The following is a 23,048-nucleotide window of genomic DNA, read 5'->3' on the forward strand; positions in this document are numbered from 1 at the left end:
GAACACTATGTACAAAATTTCAACCATAGCTGGTTCAAGGGGCTCAAGAAGTCAAATCGGGAGATCGGTATATATGGGAGCTATACCCAAATCTGAACCAATATGGCCCATTTGCAATCCCCAATGACCAATTTCAATATAAAGTATCTGTGAAAATTTTCAAGCGGCTAGTTTTACGCGTTCGACCGTTATCGTGATTTCGACAGAGGGACATGGCTAGATCGACGCAGAATGTCGATACGATCAACAATATATTGTACAATATGTACTTTATGGGGTCTTAGACGAATATTTCGAGATGTTAGAAACGGAATGACTAGATTAGTAAAGGGTGATTTTTTTGAGGTTAGGATTTTCATGCATTAGTATTTGACAGATCACGTGGGATTTCAGACATGGTGTCAAAGAGAAAGATGCTCAGTATGCTTTGACATTTCATCATGTATAGACTTACTAACGAGCTACGCTTGCAAATCATTGAATTTTATTACCAAAATCAGTGTTCGGTTCGAAATGTGTTCATTCACCGTTCAGCGATGAGGCTCATTTCTGGTTGAATGGCTACGTAAATAAGCAAAATTGCCGCATTTGGAGTGAAGAGCAACCAGAAGCCGTTCAAGAACTGCCCATGCATCCCGAAAAATGCACTGTTTGGTGTGGTTTGTACGCTGGTGGAATCATTGGACCGTATTTTTTCAAAGATGCTGTTGGACGCAACGTTACGGTGAATGAACACATTTCGAACCGAACACTGATTTTGGTAATAAAATTCAATGATTTGCAAGCGTTGCTCGTTAGTAAGTCTATTCATGATGAAATGTCAAAGCATACTGAGCATCTTTCTCTTTGACACCATGTCTGAAATCCCACGTGATCTGTCAAATACTAATGCATGAAAATCCTAACCTCAAAAAAATCACCCTTTATATCTCCATCCTTTGGTGGTGGGTATAAAAATTGGCAATTTTAGGAGTAAATATTTTGCTGTTATATAAATTCGATCAAAAATTAGTATATTGTAGAAAATTGGAAAAAAAATTACGTTATATGCCTGTAAAATTGAAGGATAAGATGGATTAGAAAATTTTTTGGAACATTTATGACATTTTTATACCCACCACCGAAGGATGGGGTGGGTATAAAAATATAAAAATTCATTTTGTCATTCCGTTTGCAACACATCGAAATATCCATTTCCGACCCTATAAAGTATATATATTCTTGATTGGCGTAAAAATCGAAGACGATCTAGCCATGTCCGTCCGTCTGTCTGTTGAAATCACGCTACAGTCTTTAAAAATAGAGATATTGAGCTGAAATTTTGCACAGATTCTTTTTTTTGTCCATAAACAGGTTAAGTTCGAAGATGGGCTATATCGGACTATATCTTGATATAGCCCCCATATAGACCGATCCGACGATTTAGGGTCTTAGGCCCATAAAAGCCACATTTATTATCCGATTTTGTTGAAATTTGGGATAGTGAGTTGTGTTAGGCCCTTCGACATCCTTTGTCAATTTGGCTCAGATCGGTCCAGATTTGGATATAGCTGCCATATATACAGATCCTCCGATTTAGGGTCTAAGGCCCATAAAAGCCACATTTATGGTCCGCTTTCGCTGAAATTTGGGACAGTGAGTTGTCTTAGGCCCTTTGACATGTTTCTTTAATTTGGTTCAGATCGGTTCAGATTTGGATATAGCTGCCATATAGACCGATCCTCCGGTTTAGGGTCTAAGGCCCACAAAAGCCTCATTTATTATCCGATTTTGATGAAATTCGGGGGAGTGAATTGTGTAAGGCCCATCGACATCCTTCGTTAATTTGGCTCAGATCGGTCCAGATTTGGATATAGCTGCCATATAGATCGATCCTCCGATTTATGGTGTAAGGCCCATAATAGCCACATTCATTATCCGATTTTGCTGAAATTTGGGACAGTGAGATGTGTTAGGCCCTTTGACATATTTCTTCACTTTGGTCCAGATCGGTTCAAATATGGATATAGCTGCCATATAGACCGATTTCTTGATTTAAGGTTTTGGGCCCATAAAATGCTCATTTATTGCCTGATGTCCCCGAAATTTGGAACAGTGAGTTAAGTTAAGCCCCTTGACATACTTCTGCAATATCGCACATATCGGTCCAGATTTGGATATAGCTGCCATATAGACCGATATCTAGGTTTTAGGTTTTGGGGCCATAAAAGACGCATTTATTGTTCGATGTCGCTGAAATTTGAGACAGTGAGTTTGGTTAGGCTCTTCGACGTCCTTCTTCAATTTTGCCCAGATCGGTCCAGATATGCATATAGCTGCCATATAGACCGATCTCTGGATTTAAGGTTTAGGGCCCATAAAAGAGGCATTTATTGTCCGATTTCGCCGAAACTTGGGACAGTGCTTAGTGTTAGGCTCTTCGACATGTTTATGCAACTTGGCCCAAATTGGTCCAGATTTGGATATAGCTGCCATGTAGACCGATATCTCGATTTCAAGTCTTGGCCCCATAAAAGGCGCATTTATAATCCGATTTCACTGAAATTTGACACAGTGACTTATGTTCGGCTTTTCGACATCCGTGTCGTATATAGTTCAGATCGGTATGAGGTATATGAGTATAAGGTATGAAATTTTCACCGAATTTTGATGAAAGGTGGTTTACATATATACCCGAGGTGGTGGGTATCCAAAGTTCGGCCCGGCCGAACTTAACGCCTTTTTACTTGTTTGAACTATTTTTGAACTGTTTGCTATTTGCAAACAGCAGAAAATGTTTGCTGTTTCAGCAAAAAAATTACTGCTATCTAAATTTTAGGAGACTTTATGCTGTTGCGGCAAACATTTTTTCTGTTTTTACTCACAAATTTCTTTGAGTGGAGAACACAAAGTAACTAATTGTGTGGCCACACTATGCACTTAATGAATAAAGTATTTGGCGGAGAATTAAAATAAGTAAATGAAAGAGCTTGCAGTATTTGTTTGTTTACATTATGTGATAAGGGCCATATTTATACCCTACACCACTACTGTGGTACAGGGTATTATAACTTATCGGTTTATATGGCAGCTACACCTGGTTATTTACCGATTTGTACCATACTGAGCACAGTTGTTTGAAATCATAACATTTCAGCCAAATCGGATGAGAATAGCGCCCTCCAGCGGCTCCAGAAATCATGAGTCAAGATCGGTTTATATGATAGCTATTTCAGGTTATGAACCGATCTAGACCATGCTTAGCACAGTTGTTGGAAGTAATACCAAAATACAGCGTGCAAAATTTCGGTCAACGGACGAGAATTGCGCCCTCTAGAAGTTCTAGAAGTTAAGACCCAAGATCGGTTTATATGGCAGCTATACCAGGTTATGTAGAAATTTGCGCCATACTAAGCACTGTTGTTGGAAGTCATGAAAAAACACCGTATGCAAAATTATAACCAAATGGATAAGAATTCCGCCTTTCAAAAGCTGAAGAATTCAAGACCCCAGATCGGTTTATATGACAGCCATATCAGGTTATGAATCGATTTGAACCACATTTGGCACAGTTATTGGAGGTGATACCAAAACAACGTGTGCAAAATTTCAGTTAAATCGGACGAGAATTGCGCCCTCTAGAGGCTCATGAAGTCAAGACCTAAGATCGGTTTATATGGCAGCTATATCAAAACGTGGACCGATTTGGCACATTTACAATCAAACCGACCTACACTAATAGCAAGTATTTGTGCAAAATTTCAAACGCCTAGCTTTACTTTTTCGAAAGTTAGAGTGATTTCAACAGACAAACGGACGGACGGACATGGCTAGATCGACTTAGAATGTCATGCATATTGCGAGGTGTTACAAACAGAATGACGAAATTAGTATACCCCCATCCTATGGTGGAGGGTATAATAAAGCATTTATGGGCATTAGACCCTTTACCGGCAGATCGGTGTATTTAGCAGCTATATCCGAATATGGTCCGATTTGGCCCGTTTAAGAACTTAACAAGCGTGCATCAAAAAGATCCACATGTGCCAAATTTTAGCTCAATATCTCAATTTTTGAAGGCTGTAGAATGATTGCAACAGACGGACGGACGTCTAAGAATTTTATGACGATCCGAAATATATATACTTCTTATCGTTGAAAATTTATATTTCGGTGTGCTGCAAACGGTATGACTAAATGCATATACCCCTATCCTATGGTGGTGGGTATAGAAACAACAACAATTGCTGTGTTTATGGACATTAATTCCTCAGTTTCATGGTTTTTCTTTAAGCAAAATCAATTTTCGATATATTCGTCGCTTCTCTGGAAAAATATCTTCCGATTGATGCCCAATTCATTAAAATTCGTGCCCGACCCTGGATTGAATTCTTTGGCACTTTAATGCTTTTGATTTACATTTAGCCCATCAGAACGGGATTTCGGGAAAAATGTGAAGAAAACCGTAAAAAAAGAAAAAAAAAATCGGGTTTGCTAAGTCACAAACATAGAAATTTTAATTACATATGGCTGAACGGGTGAAGCGTCTTGAAAGCTGAGTTGGAAGCGAAGTCGGATTATCAGATTTTCAGGCAAATTGATAAACATTTCGTAGAAAAACAGTCCCCTAGTGTTTTTCTTCCCTTTTTATACCCTCCACCATAAGGGTATACTAATTTCGTCATTATGTTTGTAACTACTCGAAATATTCGTCTGAGACCCCATAAAGTATATATATTCTTGATCGTCGCGACATTTTATGTCGATCTAGCCATGTCCGTCCGTCTGTCTGTCGAAAGTACGCTAACTTCCGAAGGAGTAAAGCTAGCCGCTTGAAATTTTGCACAAATACTTCTTATTAGTGTAGGTCGGTTGGTATTGTAAATGGGCCATATCGGTCCATGTTTTGATATAGCTGCCATATAAACCGATCTTGGGTCTTGACTTCTTGAGCCTCTAGAGTGCGCAATTCTTATCCGATTGGAATGAAATTTTGCACGACGTGTTTTGTTATGATATCCAACAACTGTGCCAAGTATGGTTGAAATCGGTCCATAACCTGATATAGCTGCCATATAAACCGATCTTGGGTCTTGACTTCTTGAGCCTCTAGAGTGCGCAATTCTTATCCGATCAGAATGAAACTTTGCACGACGTGTGTTGTTATGATATCCAACAACTGTGCCAAGTATGGTTCAAATCGGTTCATAACCTGATATAGCTGTCACATAAACCGATCTTGGGTCTTGACTTCTTAAGCCTCTAGAGGGCGCAATTCTTATCCGATTCGAATGGAATTTCGCACGACGTGTTTTGTTATGATACCCAACAACTGTGCCAAGTATGGTTTAAATCGGTTCGTAACCTGATATAGCTGCCATATAAACCGATGTTGGGTCTTGTCTTCTTGAGCCTCTAGAGGCCGCAATTCCTATCCGATTTGGCTGAAATTTTGCATAACGTATTTTATTTTTACTTTCAACAACTGTGTCAAATAAGGTTCAAATCGGTTCATAACCTGATATAGCTGCCATATAAACCGATCTAGGATCTTGACTTCTTGACCCCTAGAGGTCGCAATTATTATCCGATATGCCTGAAATTTTGTGCGACGGATCCTCTCATGACCATCAACAAACGTGTTTATTATGTTCTGAATCGGTCTATAGCCCGATACAGATCCCATATAAATCGTTCTCTCTATTTTACTTCGTAAGCCCCAATTCATATACGAATTGGCTGAAATTTTACACAGGTCTCCAACATATAATTTAATTGTGGTCCGAACCGGACCATATCTTGTTATCGTTTTAATAGCAGAGCAACTCTTTTCTTATATCCTTTTTAGCCTAAGAAGAGATGCCGGGAAAACAACTCGACAAATGCGATCCATGGTGGAGGGTATATAAGATTCGGCCCGGCCGAACTTAGCACGCTTTTACTTGTTAACTTATCATACCACTCGCGCTTCGTTTCACCACAAAGTAGCTTTCAGACGATGTAAGCAAGTGTCATAAGTGAAAGTACTCTTGTTGCCAAAACGAAATAGGAACTCAGTTGAAGGAAGGGTAAAGTGTGTTATTTGCGCTTGGCATAACATTCTAGGTAATGAAATGCATATAAATAACAGACCCAAGGAAATGTAGAGGAATCAACCGCAGTGTCAGTCAACGCTGAGGGTTTGAAGGATTTTCCACATGGTTAAGAAAAAAATGAATACAACTTGTATGATCATGTACAAACATAGTTTATTTCAACAAAATATATATGGAAATGTCACAAACAATTGTAATAAATTTACAAATTCTCTTTGTTCTCTATGTACCTTGCAGATTTGTTTGTTCCGATTCGTCTTCCTTCAAAGTTCTGAGCTCATTGATAATTATCCTGTAAACGATTCCACCATGATTCAATTTCTTTAAGAAAATTTTCTAATATTTCTGGTTGTTGAAATACTTTGGGATCCAGTTGAAGTTTATTTTCATCCATGACTTTCCATTTTTTCATGCTGCTCACAATTTCACCGCAAAATGTGGTGGAGGGAGATTTAAAATTTTCCGATTTTTGCAGAGTACATTCTGAAAGAGTGTGAAACGAAAAAATGTAAAAGGAAATAAAAAGAAACAAGTAAAAAGGTGTTAAGTTCGGCCAGGCCGAATTTAGGATACCCACAACCTTGGGTATACATGTAAACCACCACCGCCAAAATCCGGTGAAAAATTCATACCTCATGCCCCGATTGGGACCAAATACTAATGAGTACAAGTGATAGTTCAATTGTGCATAATAAAATATTGGTCTTTTAACGATCTGAACCTTAAAACAACATGGATGTCGAAAAGTCTAACACAACTCAATGTCCCAAATTTCGGTGAAATCGGACAATAAATAAAGGCGCATTTATTGGCCCCAAAACCTTAAATCGTGAGATCGGTCTATATGGCAGCTTTTTGCAATTCTAGATCGATCTAGGCCAAATTGCAGAAATATGTCGAGGGGCTTTATATATAACTCACTGTCCCAAATTTCGGCGACATCGGACAGTAAATGCGCCTTTTAAGGGCCCAAAACCTTAAATCGAGAGATGGGTCTATATGGTGGCTATATTCAAATTTGGGCCGATCTGGGCCACATTGAAGAAGGATGTCGAAGGTCCTAACACAACTCACTGTCCCAAATTTCGGCAAGATCGCACAATAAATGCGCCTTTTATGGGCCCAAGACCTTATCTATATCCTAATCTGGACCGATCTGGGACAATTTGAAGAAGGATGTCGAAGGGTCTAACGCAACTCACTGTCCCAAATTTCGGCGAAATCGGACAATAAATGCGTCTTTTATGGGCGCAAGACCTTAAATCGAGAGATTGGTCTATATGGCAGCTATATCCAAATCTTGACCGATCTGAGCCAAATTCAAGAAGGATGTTGACTGGCCTAACTCAATTCACTGTCTCAAATATCAGCAAAGTCGGATAATAAATGTGGATTTTGTGGGCCTAGGTTAAGTTAGGTTAGGTTGAAAAGGGGGTGCAGAAATTAATCCGCCCCATGCCACCATGGACATACACCTAAGCCAGAAATCGGCTTGTTGTGCGCTCTAAAAACTATAAAGTAACCTCTACAAAGAAAATTTTTACTAAGGAATTCCGTGCTACTTATAAATGCCTTAATTGTTTTCAATACCACTCCCCTAAATTGGTTTATGTCTGATATTGTGTCTCCACCTAAGTACAGGTATCTGGCGAAAGCCTGGCAAAGGAAATGCTCCAACGTCGAAATCTTCCCCGCATGCCCTACACATGCTATCACTTGCCGCACCGATTCCCCCATAGGATTTTCGCCGTCCTACCGACCGTTTCGCGGTTCCTCAATGTTGCATGCGCATTCGTCGCCCTCTCCCTTAACTCGGACCAGCAGTGGGTCACAAGCGTCGTCGTCGTCGTCGCCTTCTGCGTCCTCGTCGTCGGACTATGTGACCCCACCGACCTCTCCCGTACGGCAGCATACCAGCCAAAATATTGCTAGGCCAGTGCCGGGAAGTGCATCGTTCTTGCAGTTAAACTGCAACGGACTTCGTGTCAAGATCGATGAGCTTGTGGACTTTACGATCCAGGAGACAAAGCTGACCAACACCTGCAGCTTGCACAGTTGTCACGGTTACAATGTGCTACGTATGGATCGCTCAAGGAATGGAGGTGGGGGATTGGCCTTCGTAATGCACCATTCCGTGCAATATAGACCTATCTCGCCTGCCCATGGCGCTAGTGACCCCTACATGGAATGCATGCGGATAGCAGTCAGGTCTGTTACTGCCAAGATAGAGCTATACAACGTGTACATACCGCCGGTTGGTAGCTGTGTCCCGATTAATGGTTTACAACCCCGACATAAGTGGTTTGCTATCTGGCCATAATCGTCTGGATCTAGTGGACTAGGTAACGACCAGCGTGGCATAGCTTTGGCAGAGCAGATTGAAAGCTCCACGTTTTGCACGGTGAATGAGGATGCCCCCACTAGGATTACGAGGAGGTACAGCAGCTCGCCAGACATCTCCATTGCATCCCCTGATCTCCTGAGTGACTTATCCTGGCAAGCCGTCATATCTTTGGGGTCAGACCACCTCCCCATAATTCTCACCATCGACCGACCACCCGACTTCATAACCTCTGAGCGCCGGACGTTTATCAATCATAAGAAGGCCGATTGGACTGGCTTCAGAGAGTATACCAATCGCCGCTTCAGTGAACTGCCACAACCCTCTGATATGCTTGTGGCTGAGAGGAAATTCCGAGACATCATTAACGCAGCAGCCACTCGCTTTATACCAGCCGGTCGAATACCTCATGTGCGTTCCAATTTCCCTGCGCAAGCAGTGGTATTCGCAGATGAGCGTGATAGGATTCGTGCTATGGACCCCGCTAACCCCAGAATCAGGGAGCTGAATCTAGAATTAAATAGTGTAGTCAATAAGCGGAATTTGTGGCTGGAACACTTGGAGCTATGCAACTCAGGCACCGGTGTAGGCAAACTGTGGTATACTGTTAAGTCACTCTCGAACCCCGGTAGACGGGACGACAGGACCTCAGTCACTTTTGGCGAGATAACCGTGACTGATCCGAAGAGATGCGCCAGGTTGTTCAACCGTCAATTTATTGTGCATCTGAGAGAGACAGGGCAAGGAGGATATCCATTCGCCGTATTCGTGGTCTCCGAGCCGATGAACACGAATGTCATTCGTGGCGCCAAATCATCTAAGGCGTTGGGCCCCGACGCAATCTCTACATTGATGTTGAAGAATCTGGATTCATCTGGAGTTGAGTATCTTACCACTGTGCTCAACCTGTCATTGAACATTCTTATAGTTCCCGATGTCTGGAAAAAGGGCAGAGTGATCCCGCTACTGAAGCCTGGAAAAGACCCGCGTATGGCGGAGTCGTACAGACCGATATCCCTTCTCTCACCAGTGGAAAAGACGCTTGAGGCATTACTCCTCCGAAGCCTCGTAGGAGAATTTCCATTCGCCGAGCATCAACATGGATTTCGAAGACATCACCGCACTCATTTGCCGTGGCTTCAATCAGCCCAGGCCATATGATAGGACGATCCTCGTGGCACTGAACCTATCGAAGGCATTCGACACGGTCAGCCATGCCAAATTTTTTGAGGATATCGCCAAGCCAGGCCTGAAACGATGGGTCGCGAATTTTCTGTGTGGTCGCCAGTCATTTGTGGAATTTAGGGATAAGAAGTCGAAACACCGTAGAGTGAAACAGGGAGTTCCCCAAGGTGTGGTAATATCTCTAGCACTGTTTAACCTCTACCTATCCTCCATTCCACCCCCTCCAGACGGCATAGAGATCGTATCATATGCGGACGATTGTACGATCATGGCATTAGGCCTCCCACCCATTGATGACATCTGCGGTAGGTTGAACGTCTACCTCAAAGAGCTTGCCTCATATTTCGCTGCAAGAAATCTGAAGATATCCGCCACCAAATCTTCAGCCACATTGTTCACTACAAATACGCGTGAGGTGAATACTGAGCTGACTGTGATGGTCGATGGAGAAATTATTCCGACCATCAAGTGTCCCAAACTGCTTGGCGACACATTTGACAGCTCTTACACTTGCAGGCAGCACGAAAAGCAGACGAAAGATAGAACACAATAAACTGCTACAACAACAACCACTTCATGCATTCCAAATTAATGAGGAGTAAGTAAGAATTCCTCGGATTCAGGCCCCATTTCGAGCCTACGGTCCGTCTACATAGTGCACAACATCTGTGAGCCTTCTCAGTACGCTCCTGAATGTGACACTTCCAATTCTGTTTCCTGTCCAAGATCACACCTAAGTATTTGACCTTGTCAGATATCGAAATCGTCGTATTGAGGAAACGTGGTGCGTTAAATTGGGCCACCTTCGACTTTCTCTAGCCATATAAGCTTTACTTGCTTTTTACTCGAATCCATAGAGTGTAAAGCCAATACAATAATAAAGAGTGGCACACCCAACGAATTGCTCAGATACGGGACATCACTTGCGTATTGCAAATAAAAAACAAGTAAAAGCGCGCTAAGTTCGGCCGGGCCGAATCTTATATACCCTCCACCATGGATCGCATTTGTCGAGTTTATTTCCCGGCAACTCTTCGTAGGCAAAACAGGATATAAGAAAAGATTTGCTCTGCTATTAGAGCGATATCAAGATATGAGACCTGTGTAAAATGTCAGCCAATTCGAATAAGAATTGCGCCCTTTGGGGGCTCAAGAAGTAAAATAAAGAGATCGATTTATATGGGAGCTGTATCGGGCTATAGACCGATTCAGACCATAATAAACATGTATGTTGATGGTCATGAGAGGATCCGTCGTACAAAATTTCAGGCAAATCGGATAATAATTGTGACCTCTAAAGGCTCAAGAAGTCAAGATCCCAGATCGGTTTATATGACAGCTGTATCAGGTTATGAACCGATTTGAACCATACTTGGCACAGTTGTTGGATATCATAACAAAACACGTCGTGCCAAAATTCATTCAAATCGGATAGGAATTGCGCCCTCTAGAGGCTCAAGAAATCAAGACCCCATATCGATTTTTATGACAGCTATATCAGGTTATGAACCGATTTGAACCATTCTTGGTATAGTTGTTGGATGTCATGAGAAAACACGTCGTGCCAAATTTCATTCCAATCGGATAAGAATTGCGCACTCTAGAGGCTCAAGAAGTCAAGACCCCAGATCGGTTTATATGGCAGCTATATCAGGTTATGGACCGATTTAAACCATACTTGGCACAGTTGTTGGATATTATAACAAAACACTTCGTGCAAAATTCAGTCCAATCGGACAAGAATTGCACACTCTAGAGGCTCAAGAAGTCAAGACCCAGGTCGGTTTATATGGCAGCTATATCAGGTTATGGACCGATTTAAACCATACTTGGCACAGTTGTTGGATATCATAACAAAATACTTCGTGCCAAAATTCATTCAAAGCGGATAAGAATTGCGCCCTCTAGAGGCTCAAGAAGTCAAGACCCCAGATCGGTTTTTATGGCAGCTATATCAAAACATGAACCGATATGGCCCATTTACAATACCAACGGACCTACACTAATAAGAAGTATTTGTGCAAAATTTCAAGCGGCTAGCTTTACTCCTTTGGAAGTAAGCGTGCTTTCGATAGACAGACAGACGGACGGACAGACGGACGGACATGGCTAGATCGACATAAAATTTCACGACGATCAAGAATATATATACTTTATGGGGTCTCAGACGTATATTTCGAGTAGTTACAAACAGAATGACCAAATTAGTATACCCCCCATCTTATGGTGGAGGGTATAAAAAAACAAAGCTTTAATGGACTTCAGACCCTATATCGGCAGATCGGTTTATATAGCAGCTTTATCCAAATATGGTCCGATTTGGTCCGTTCTAAAACTTAACCAGAATGTATCAAAAAAACGCACTTGTGCCAAATTTTAGCTCAATATATTAATTTTTGAAGGCTGTAGAGTAATTACAACAGACGGACGGACAGACACACGGACATCGTTAAATCGTCTTAGAATTTTTAAAACGATCCAAAATATATATACTTTTTGGGTCGAAAATTGATATTTCGATGTGTTGCAAACGGAATGACTAAATTAATATAACCGCTATTCTACGGTGGTGGGTATACAAATTTGGTATCTAAATTTCGTATGGGGTACCTAGTGGAGACGCCCCACAACCAACCAAACATATAAGAGGACCAAAAACGACAATAAGGAAATTAAATGAAAGGTATTTGCGAGTAGAAAACGTATCTGATATTCCATTGCCGAACCAAGTGTGTGGGCGACCACCCCAGCCCCCAAAACACCCCCAAATCGGACATATTTACCGACCATGGTAATATGGGAGTCGCCACTTCCCAAAAACACCCCTAAACAGAACAAATTTACGACCATAGCAATATGGGGCTCGTGAGAGCAAAGCACGAATCTGATATCAATACTCGGGAAAAGTGTCTATGGGGCCACCCCACACCCATAACACCACCTAAATAGGACGTATTTGCTGACAATTGCAATATGAGGCTCAATTAAGATGTATTTCAGAGTAGAACACGAATCTGATTGATATTTTCAGAGCCAAGTCACTGAGTGGCCACCCCATCCGCCAGAACACCCTCAAATCGCACATGTTTGCCGTCTATGGAAATATGGGCTCAAACGAAAGGTAATTGGGAGTAGACAACGAATCTGAAGTCAACATTCGGGGCCAACTGCCTAGGAGACGTCCCACCCCCATAACAATAACAATAAATAACAATAAATAAATAATGATATTTGAGAGTAGAGCATAATGCTGATTTATTTTCAGGGTTAAGTGTTTGAGAGACTACCCCACTCCCCCAAAACGCACCTAAATCGGACATATTTACCGACCAGGTCAGTGTGGGGCTCAAATGAAAGCTATTAGGGAGTAGAGCATGAAATTGACACCCACCTCCGCGACCAATTTCTGGGGGTTTCCCCCTAAAACAAATAGCAATTTTTTACTGACCATCGCAATATGGGGGTTATATAAAGGTTTTTGGGAGTAGAATACGAACGTTATCCAAATGTGAGACCATATATTAAACACCCCACAAAGAGTACAAATTTACCGACCATGGCAATATGTGGCTAAAATGAAAGGCATTTGAGATTGGAAAACGAATTTATTGGGTTGCCCAAAAAGTAATTGCGGATTTTTTAAAAGAAAGTAAATGCATTTTTAATAAAACTTAGAATGAACTTTAATCAAATATACTTTTTTTTTAAATTTTTTCTAAAGCAAGCTAAAAGAAACAGCTGATAACTGACAGAAGAAAGAATGCAATCACAGAGTCACAAAAAATTTGTCAACGCCGACTATATGAAAAATCCGCAATTACTTTTTGGGCAACCCAATAATAACCTCATCCCATAAACTCGCCTTAAACCAATGGCAATATGGGTTTTAAAATGGTATGGTATATGCTGCTGATATATTTTCAGAGCTAAGTGTCTGGGGGACAACATCACCTCCGAAAAAATCGCTAAATCGGACATACGTATATTTACCGATCATGGCAATATGGGACTCAAATGAAAGGCATTAGAGTAAAGTAGAGCACCAAATTCATACCCCCTTTCAGGACCACCACCTAATCCCTCCAACCACCACCCTGGGGGCCTTCCCACTCCCAAAATCCCCATGATAATATCGGGCTCAAGTAAAATCTTTTAAGAATGGAGTACATCTAAAATCCAAGCATAGATGACCCTCCAACAGCCGAGCGAATTAAGAGACCAATAAAAATCATAAGGGATTCAGAAAAAGGCAATTATATTGTTGTAGTGTTAGTCAAGCGATATACATATACTATTTTCGTAGCATGGCATTTGACTATAAGCCCTTTTAATTTTCGAAAATAAATATTCAAACGATATTTTTATTCCGTACTAGTTGACCCGGGCCCGCTCCGCTGCGCTTCTTTTTGTTATATGGAGCAACATTTTCCTTTAAATATCTATTTTCGACAATTAAAGAGCTTTTAGTGAAATACTATGCTACGAAATATTAGGTTGCCCAAAAAGTAATTGCGGATTTTTCATATAGTCGGCGTTGACAAATTTTTTCACAGCTTGTGACTCTGTAATTGCTTTCTTTCTTCTGTCAGTTCACAGCTGTTACTTTTAGCTTGCTTTAGAAAAAAAAATGTAAAAAAAGTAAATTTGATTAAAGTTCATTCTTAGTTTTATTAAAAATGCATTTACTTTCTTTTAAAAAATCCGCAATTACTTTTTGGGCAACCCAATAGTATATCGCATGACTATCAGTTGAACAATATAAGTGCCTTTATCTGAATCCCATATGATCTTTATTGGTTTGCGAATTATGTTTGGATGTTAGGTGTACTCTTTGCTTAAAATAATTTATTTCAGCCCGATATTCTCATGATATCCGATTTAGGGGTATTTTCGGGGGTGAGGTGGTCCCCCAGACACTTGGCCCTGAAAAAATAGCAGCTTCGAGCTCTTCTCCCAAATACCATTTATTTAAACCCTACATTGCCATTGGATTAGGGGAGTTTACACGATGAGGCGTCCCCAAACACATGGCCCCAAAATAGGTTATCAAATTCGTTTTCTAATCATGGTCGAAAAATTTTTACCCTTTGGGGGGTGTTTTGGATATCAAATTTGTATTCTACTCCCAAATACCTTTATTTAAGCCCCATATTGCGATGGTCAGTAAAAGACAGCAGTCTGAGATGTATTTGGGAAAGGAGTTGACCCCCAGAAAATTGGTCCCGAAAGTGGGTATCAATACCTGCTCTACCCCCAATTACCTTTCCTTTAAGCTCCACATTGACATGGTCGGTAAATATGCCCGATTAGGGATGTTTTGGGGATTGAAGTGGTCCCCTAAACCCTTAGCCCATAAAATATATCAGCAACGTGCTCTGTCTAACAAACAAACAAACAAACACAAATTGATTTTTACATATAAGATAAAGTTAAGGAAGGCGCAGCGGAGCGGGCCCGGTTCATCTAGTCTTATATATAAAAATCAATTTGTATTTGTTTGTCGGTTGTTTGATCCCTATAGACTCAAAAACGGCTGCACCGATTACCTTGAAATTTTCACAAATTGTGTAGGTTGATCAGGAAGGAAACATAGGCTATATAATTTTTTGATATCGGAAGGGGGGCGGACACTCCTCCTTACCCAAAAAGTACTGCCCTAAAATAAAAGTGGACCGATCGAAACAATGTGGGACTCAAATAAATAGGCTTTAAACATTTTTGTTATCGAATTCTTTTTGCACTCTCACAATCACCGAAAATTAGATATGGTTTCTATTGTTGGGGTCGGTGCCTCGGGGGTCACTCAAAAACCGGCAAATGGATATATATACCAATCACGACAATATAGAGGTCAAACAAAAGGAGCTTGAGATATAAAACCGAATTTGATATCCATGTTTTTGGGGAGCCGCATCAAGCCTAAATACCTCCCAATTATATAAAAGATGTTTGGGGGTGGAAATTTATTGATTTTCGGGAAATTTATTTGAAAGTAGAGCATGAATCTTATGTTTACTTTAAGGGCCAAGTGTTTGGGTGACCATACCCCCTAAACTGGAAATATTTACCAATACGGTATTATAGGACGCAAAACAAAGGCATTTGGGAGTTGAGTGAGAAATTGCACAGGAACCGAGCAGGGGCAAACATCGCACACATCTCCTTTTAACAGTACGATAAAGCCTGTTTGTCTATATCAAAACGAATTTTTCGTCTTATTCAAGAGTTTGCATAAACGACAATTCGAGCAAAAAAGGAAGTATTTTGATGTGTAGATACATACGTCAGTGCCGAAAAGGCAAATAACTCATAGGAAGTAAAAAAAAATGCAAATTTTGTCCATGAACATTCCACTAAGGAACAGGGGCAAACTACTCACATATCAATGAGTGCAGTCCGATTCAAGTTTTAAGCTCAATGATAAGGGGCCTCCTTTTTATGGCCGAGTCCGAACGGCGTGCCGCAGTGCGACACCTCTTTGGAGAGAAGTTCTACATGGCATAGTACCACACAAATGTCGCCAGCATTAGGAGGGGAAAACCACCGCTGAAAATGTGGTGTCCTCCAAATGGAATGGCGGAGTTCATAAAAATCGAAATCTTGATTTCCTTAAAATTACTGGAATCATGTCATCTGCTTATTGAACATTTTGAAGCCTTAATACTTTACGAAATACTTACTTGATCTAGGCTTTTGCATCTTAAGACCGGAATATGCACCATTAGCCTCTTGATACATGTTTAAAATTTTATTCATTTTACGATCAGCTTGTTTTTCGCTATACAAAGACAGACACTTGGCCATACAGTCATTTTGGAACTTTAAACGTGTACTGTGTAAAGAATTCTTTTGAGTTTGGGGAACAGCATGAGCATTAGTCTCATGCTGACAATCATTGTGTTTTTTAAATCTCATTGAGGCTAAAAGAGCTTCGACTTTGGACAAGGCTCTAGGAAATAATGAGAAAATATAAAAAATTGGGGTTATTTAGCTAAATTTTTTACCAACTTTGAATTCCTTAAAGAGAACACCCCCGGTATTTGGTAGGTTCTCAGCAAATAATGCAATTTGAAGGCCACACAATGCAATAAATCCTCTCCAGCCATGATTTGCAAACGCAACAAATGCTTTTGATTGTAAACATGTTCCCTAACCCACCAACCTCGCCATATGGCCTGTATTTTTTGAGCCGATTTAAAGTAATGTTCCTCCAAGCGTTGTTGTAAAACAGCTTCCAATTTGCGATAATATAAACGGCGGGCATGAAAACGACGCCATTCCGTTTGTATAATGATGGAAGCCCATTTTTTACGTCGGTATAAAATACGGGCCAGCCAGCCACGCACAAAACGTTGTATGCAGCGAGCGGCTTTGTATTGGTGGTATTCTAAAATAAGCAAGGAAGTGCTAAAGGATAAAAATTTTAAAAGCTCAGCATAGAGAATTGATTTTATGCTTGATCTTCTATATACCGTGATAGGACCTCTACAATCTTATAGGAAGACTTAGTTTCTTTGTCTCTCTCGCTCCCATTTTCATTGCATTGCTTGCTACTTTTAGCTCCTAGAGACTTCTCTTCAATTTCCAAAGATTTCTTGGATGATTCTTGAATGGGATTAGGAACAATGGATTTCTTTTCAATCCTTACATCACTTAAATCTGCCACAGAATTCTGTCGAGATTTGCGAGATTTTTTAGGGGGCATTTTCAAGAAGTCTTTCTGAATTATTCACAAGTTATTGGAGATTTGTAAAAAAATGCCTATAAAAATGAAATATAATATTTGTACGAGTTTGACAGATTTTGTTTATGGAACTGTCAAATAAACCTATTTTAATAGCCTGTTTCTCGATGTCAAACGGTTGCTTTTCGTTCGTCTGGGCTTCTTTTTCCGATGTATATTCGTCTATATGGACGATTATTCGCATTTATTTTTGATGAGTTATTAGCTCTCATGTTTATACATAGAAATTCTTCCCTTTTTGCTCGAATTGGAGTTTAAACAAACTCTTGCGCGACGCGAAAAACTCGCTTCGGGATAGACAAACAGGCTGTACGGCTTTACTAAGTTTTGCGAATAAGGACATATTCTGACACATTCTACTTGTGGGTCTTATGCTTGAAATGCAATATGCCAAATGGTTCAAAATACGATAAAGATAATGGCCCTACAATAAAACTATTGGGTTGCCCAAAAAGTAATTGCGGATTTTTCATATAGTCGGCGTTGACAAATTTTTTCACAGCTTGTGACTCTGTAATTGCATTCTTTCTTCTGTCAGTTATCAGCTGTTACTTTTAGCTTGCTTTAGAAAAAAAGTGTAAAAAAAGTATATTTGATTAAAGTTCATTCTAAGTTTTATTAAAAATGCATTTACTTTCTTTTAAAAAATCCGCAATTACTTTTTGGGCAACCCAATATATGGCATATATCGTTTAGAGAATCATATAATATGCTTATGTACACAATCACATATGGAACTGGAAGTTATATAGACTGGAAGTGGACATTGATGTACTGGTTAAGCGTATCTCAAAAGCCATGGACGATTACCGGCAGACCGGTAAATTTGAAGAAATGGGTCCATTATGGGCTAAAGTCCATAGTCGGGAGAATGGTCTATATGGGCAGCTTTATCAAAATGAGAAAAACGCAGTTTCCGTCGCCGATGCATGTCCAAAACGGAAGCTTCTATAGCTTCACAGCAGTGGTTGCAGTAATTTGTCTTTACACAATGTCCTTAGGTGTTAAATTCAGTGCAACCGATGATGACGTCCTCAGTGCGGCTATATGAAAAAACTAGCTGTGCATTCGATCCGGATGAGTATTGAACACCTATTGTTCAATACTCATCCGGTCCCATGATCAGACCGCAATACCATAAGGCCTTATAGGGCTGATAACTGCAGTAAACAGCCAGTGCAGATATGTGGTTTTAGCCATCATCTTTTCTCAATAGCTCTCTTGCAGGTGTATAGGCTAAATGTTTCATGTAGACAAATTGTGGGTCCGCCTAAGATTCGTTTATAAACCTAGTGGTCTTATAAAGGCCGGGTGGTATAACACCACCCGCTTGGGTGGTGGTAAAATCAGGCGGTATTATAAAAACCCGGTGGTCTTATAAAGATCTGGTGGTCTTATGAAGACCTGGTGGTATTATAAAGACCTGGTGGTCTTAAAAAGACGTATTGGTCTTATAAAGCCCTGGTGATCTTACAAGGACCTGGTGATTTTATAGAGACCTGGTAGACTTATAAATACCTAGTGGTTTTAAAAAGGATCTGGTGGTCATATAAGACCCTAGTAGTCTTACAAGGACCTGGTAGTCTTATAAAGACCTGGTGGTCGTATATAGACCTGGAGGTCTTATAAAGATATGGTGGTCTTACAAAGACCTGGTGGTCTTATAAAGATCTGGTGGTCTTATAAAGACCAGGTGGCTTTATAAAGACCTGGTGGTCTTATTAAGACCTGGTGGTCCTATAAAGACAAGGTGGCTTTATAAAGACCTGGTGGTCTTATAAATACCTGGTGATCTTATAAAGACCTGGTGGTCTTATAAAGACCTGGTGATTTTATAGAGACATGGTAGACTTATAAAGACCTGGTGGTTTTAAAAAGGATCTGGTGGTCATATAAGACCCTAGTAGTCTTACAAGGACCTGGTAGTCTTATAAAGACCTAGTGGTCTTATAAAGACCTAGTGGTATTATAAAGACCTGGTGGTCTTATAAAGATCTAGTGGTCTTATTAAGACGTGGTGGTCCTATAAAGACCAGGTGGCTTTATAAAGACCTGGTGGTCTTATAAATACCTAGCGGTCTTATAAAGACCTGGTGGTCCTAAAAAAACCAAGTGGTCTTATAAAGACCTGGTGGTCTTATAAAGACCTGGTGGCCTTATAAAGACCTGGTGGTCTTATAATAACATGGTGAGCTTATAATGTCATGGTGGTAGTATAAAGACCTGGTGGTCTTAAAAAGAAATGGTGGTCTTATAACGACCTGGTAGTCTTGTATAGACCTGGTGGTCTTATAAGAACCTGATGGTGTTAAAAAGAGGTGGTAGTCCTATATAAAGACCTGGTGGTCTTATAAAGACCTGGTGGTCTTATAAATACCTGGCGGTCTCATAAACACCTGGTGATCTTATAAAGGCCTGGTGGTCTTATAAAGACCTGATGGTCTTATAAAGATCTGGTGGTCCTATAAAGACCTAGTGTTCTTATGAAGACCTTGTGGTCTTATAAAGACCTGGTGGTCTTATAAAGGCCTTATGGTCTTATAAAGACCTGATGGTCTTATAAAGACCTGGTGGTCCTATAAAGACCTAATGTTCTTATTAAGACCTTGTGGTCTTATAAAGACCTGGTGGTCTTATAAAGACCTGGTGGTCTTATAAAGACCTGGTGGTCTTATAAAGACCTGGTGGTCTTATAAAGACCTGGTGGTCTTATAAAGACCTGGTGGTCTTATAAAGACCTGGTGGTCTTATAAAGACCTGGTGGTCTTATAAAGACCTGGTGGTCTTATAAAGACCTGGTGGTCTTATAAAGACCTGGTGGTCTTATTAGAACCTGGTGGTCTTATAGGAACCTGGTGGTCTTATAGGAACCTGGCGGTCTTACAATTACCTGGTTATCTTATAAAGACTTGGTGGTCTTATAAAGACCTGGTGATCTTATAAAGACCTGGTGGTCTTTTAAAGACTTGGTGGTCTTATAAAGACCTGATAGTCTTATAAAGAACTGGTAATTTTATAAAGACCTGGTAGTCTTTCCTATCGCCTCTTAATGATAGATTTTCTTATCGCCTCTTAATTTCTGTTTAGTTTTGCTCATGGTTAGACAACTGTGACGTTTGATGTACATTGATTTGATTTTATTTCCATTTAGTAAGAGGGATACAGATGGTACATAAGCTAGTTTTAATGTTCACTTTCAGCTGCTTTCCCATGGGTTTTATCTTATCGGCATAACGATTTCGGCACATTCTGTGTAGAGGTCACTGATATGAGGGCAACAAATTTACATACTATTGGGTTGCCCAAAAAGTAATTGCGGATTTTTTAAAAGAAAGTAAATGCATTTTTAATAAAACTTAGAATGAACTTTAATCAAATAAACTTTTTTTCACTTTTCTTCTAAAGCAAGCTAAAAGTAACAGCTGATAACTGACAGAAGAAAGAATGCAATTACAGAGTCACAAGCTGTGAAAAAATGTGTCAACGCCGACTATATGAAAAATCCGCAATTACTTTTTGGGCAACCCAATATATACATGTGTTTATACTTGGAGACTATTACTATTTTGGAATGGCTGATAATATTTTCTGATTATATCAAGTAGGTGATTTGAACCAATGGTGTATGACTAATCTAGGAGTAGGGATTGAAGATAACAACTTGCAAAATTCTAGCATAAGAGCGGGTTTGTCGTAAAAAAAATTAAGTTCGTGTTAGCTAAACGGAACATTTATTTATGGTGGGGATAAACCTTATGTAAACAAATTTGGTTTTCTCGTATACTTTTGAGGTAATTTAGAATATATGGCAACATTACGATGCAATTAGTAATAAAAAATTTGCACAAACTTTTACAGTTATTAGTAAAAGAGAGTGTGAGAGCGAAAAAAATTCGGAGAGTTTTGTAAATGAAATGTTGTAAATTTCTTCTGGTTGTTTTTGCCCCGCAGAAGTTTCTTTCTCTTTTGCAATTGTTGGTGTATAAGTACGCGAACACATTGTTATAAAGGGTGATTTTTTTGAGGTTAGGATTTTCATGCATTAGTATTTGACAGATCAGTGGGATTTCAGACATGGTGTCAAAGAGAAAGATGCTCAATATGCTTTGACATTTCATCATGAATAGACTTACTAACGAGCAACGCTTGCAAATCATTGAATTTTATTACCAAAATCAGTGTTCGGTTCGAAATGTGTTCAAATTTTGACAAATTTTGTTCAGCGATGAGGCTCATTTCTGGTTGAATGGCTACGTAAATAAGCAAAATTGCCGCATTTGGAGTGAAGAGCAACCAGAAGCCGTTCAAGAACTGCCCATGCATCCCGAAAAATGCACTGTTTGGTGTGGTTTGTACGCTGGTGGAATCATTGGACCGTATTTTTTCAAAGATGCTGTTGGACGCAACGTTACGGTGAATGAACACATTTCGAACCGAACACTGATTTTGGTAATAAAATTCAATGATTTGCAAGCGTTGCTCGTTAGTAAGTCTATTCATGATGAAATGTCAAAGCATACTGAGCATCTTTCTCTTTGACACCATGTCTGAAATCCCACGTGATCTGTCAAATACTAATGCATGAAAATCCTAACCTCAAAAAAATCACCCTTTATTATGCAGCAAACGGTAAACAAAACACAGCTGTATTTATCGGGACGATAAGTCGGCACCCATCTGCCGGTTAGGTTTACCGTTGGGATAAGCAATAAGCAAATGATCAGAAAACGAAACTCCTTTAACCAGAAGAATATCGATACGATAAATTGTACCACCACTGTGGTACATGGTATTATAAATTTGTGCATTTGTTTGCAACGCTAAGAAGGAGACGAGGCAGACCCATTGATAAGCATACCGATCGGCTTAGAATCACTTCCTGATTCGAGTTAGCTATGTCCGTCTGTCTGTCTGTCCATGTATTCTTGTAATCAAGGTACAGGTCGCATTTGTTGTCCGATTTTCACAAAATTTTGTTTAAGTCTCTTTTTTGGTCCAAGGACGAACGCTATTGATTTTGAAAAAAATCGCTTCAGATTTATATATAGCTCCCATATATATCTTTCATCCGATTTACGCTTTTAAAGCTGTAGAAGCCACAATTTTGGTCCTGCCTTACAAAATTTGGCACAAAGGGTTTCTTTTGACGTCCCAATATGTGTTCAAAATTTTATAAAAGCGGTTCAGATTTAGATATAGCTCCCATATATATCTTTCATCCGATATGCACTTTTAAGGCTGTAGGAGCCACAATTTTGGTCCGATCTTTACCAAATTTAGCATGAGATGTCGTGTGACATCTTAATACATGTGCAAAATTTCATTTAAATCAGTTCGAATTTAGATATAGCTTGCATATATATCTTTCATCCGATTTGACCTATTAGGCACAAAGTGCTTTTTGACGTCCTAGTATGTGTGCAAAATTTCATTACAATCGGATCAGATTTATATATAGCTCCCATATATACCTTTCATCCGATATGACCTTTTAAAGTAGTAGCCACAATTTTGGTCCCATCCTAACAAAATTTTGAAGGTGATGTTTTATTTGATGTCGCAATACATGCAAAAAATGTCATCAAAATCGAACCAGATTTAGTAAAGTTGACATATATATCTTTTAATCATTTCGACATGAGATGTGTTAATTGACTTCCCAATACGTATGCAAAATTTCATCAAAATCGAATCAGATTTAGAT

General features: G+C 39.8%; 1 protein-coding gene across 2 annotated transcripts; it reads right to left on the reverse strand.

The window, feature by feature from the left end:
* Positions 1–6,202: 6,202 nt before the first annotated feature.
* On the reverse strand, positions 6,203–17,411 carry LOC106093701 (uncharacterized). Of its 2 annotated transcripts, XM_013260823.2 has the most exons (5): positions 17,073–17,411; positions 16,609–17,007; positions 16,281–16,549; positions 6,436–6,557; positions 6,203–6,366 (listed from the first exon to the last, which is right to left on the reverse strand). In XM_013260823.2, the coding sequence occupies exons 1-5, from the start codon at positions 17,303–17,305 to the stop codon at positions 6,352–6,354; spliced, it is 1,038 nt and encodes a 345-aa protein (XP_013116277.2). In that variant the 5' UTR covers positions 17,306–17,411; the 3' UTR covers positions 6,203–6,351. The 2 variants fall into 2 exon arrangements, with proteins under 2 accessions (XP_013116277.2, XP_013116276.2); XM_013260822.2 differs by having other exon boundaries at positions 6,203–6,557.
* Between the last annotated feature and the right edge of the window lie 5,637 nt (positions 17,412–23,048).

Source organism: Stomoxys calcitrans, chromosome 1, assembly GCF_963082655.1.
Source record: "Stomoxys calcitrans chromosome 1, idStoCalc2.1, whole genome shotgun sequence".
Classification (NCBI taxonomy): Eukaryota; Metazoa; Arthropoda; class Insecta; order Diptera; family Muscidae; genus Stomoxys; species Stomoxys calcitrans.

What these genes read in the sequence shown, in the direction of transcription:
- LOC106093701 (XM_013260822.2), bottom strand. Translation starts at nt 17,305, where the DNA reads ATGCCCCCTAAAAAATCTCGCAAATCTCGACAGAATTCTGTGGCAGAT. An exon ending in TTCTCTTTAAGGAATTCAAA is followed by an intron (nt 16,550 to 16,608) that starts GTTGGTAAAAAA and finishes ATTATTTCCTAG; the next exon opens with AGCCTTGTCCAAAGTCGAAG. An exon ending in GATGCAAAAGCCTAGATCAA is followed by an intron (nt 6,558 to 16,280) that starts GTAAGTATTTCG and finishes ACACTCTTTCAG; the next exon opens with AATGTACTCTGCAAAAATCG.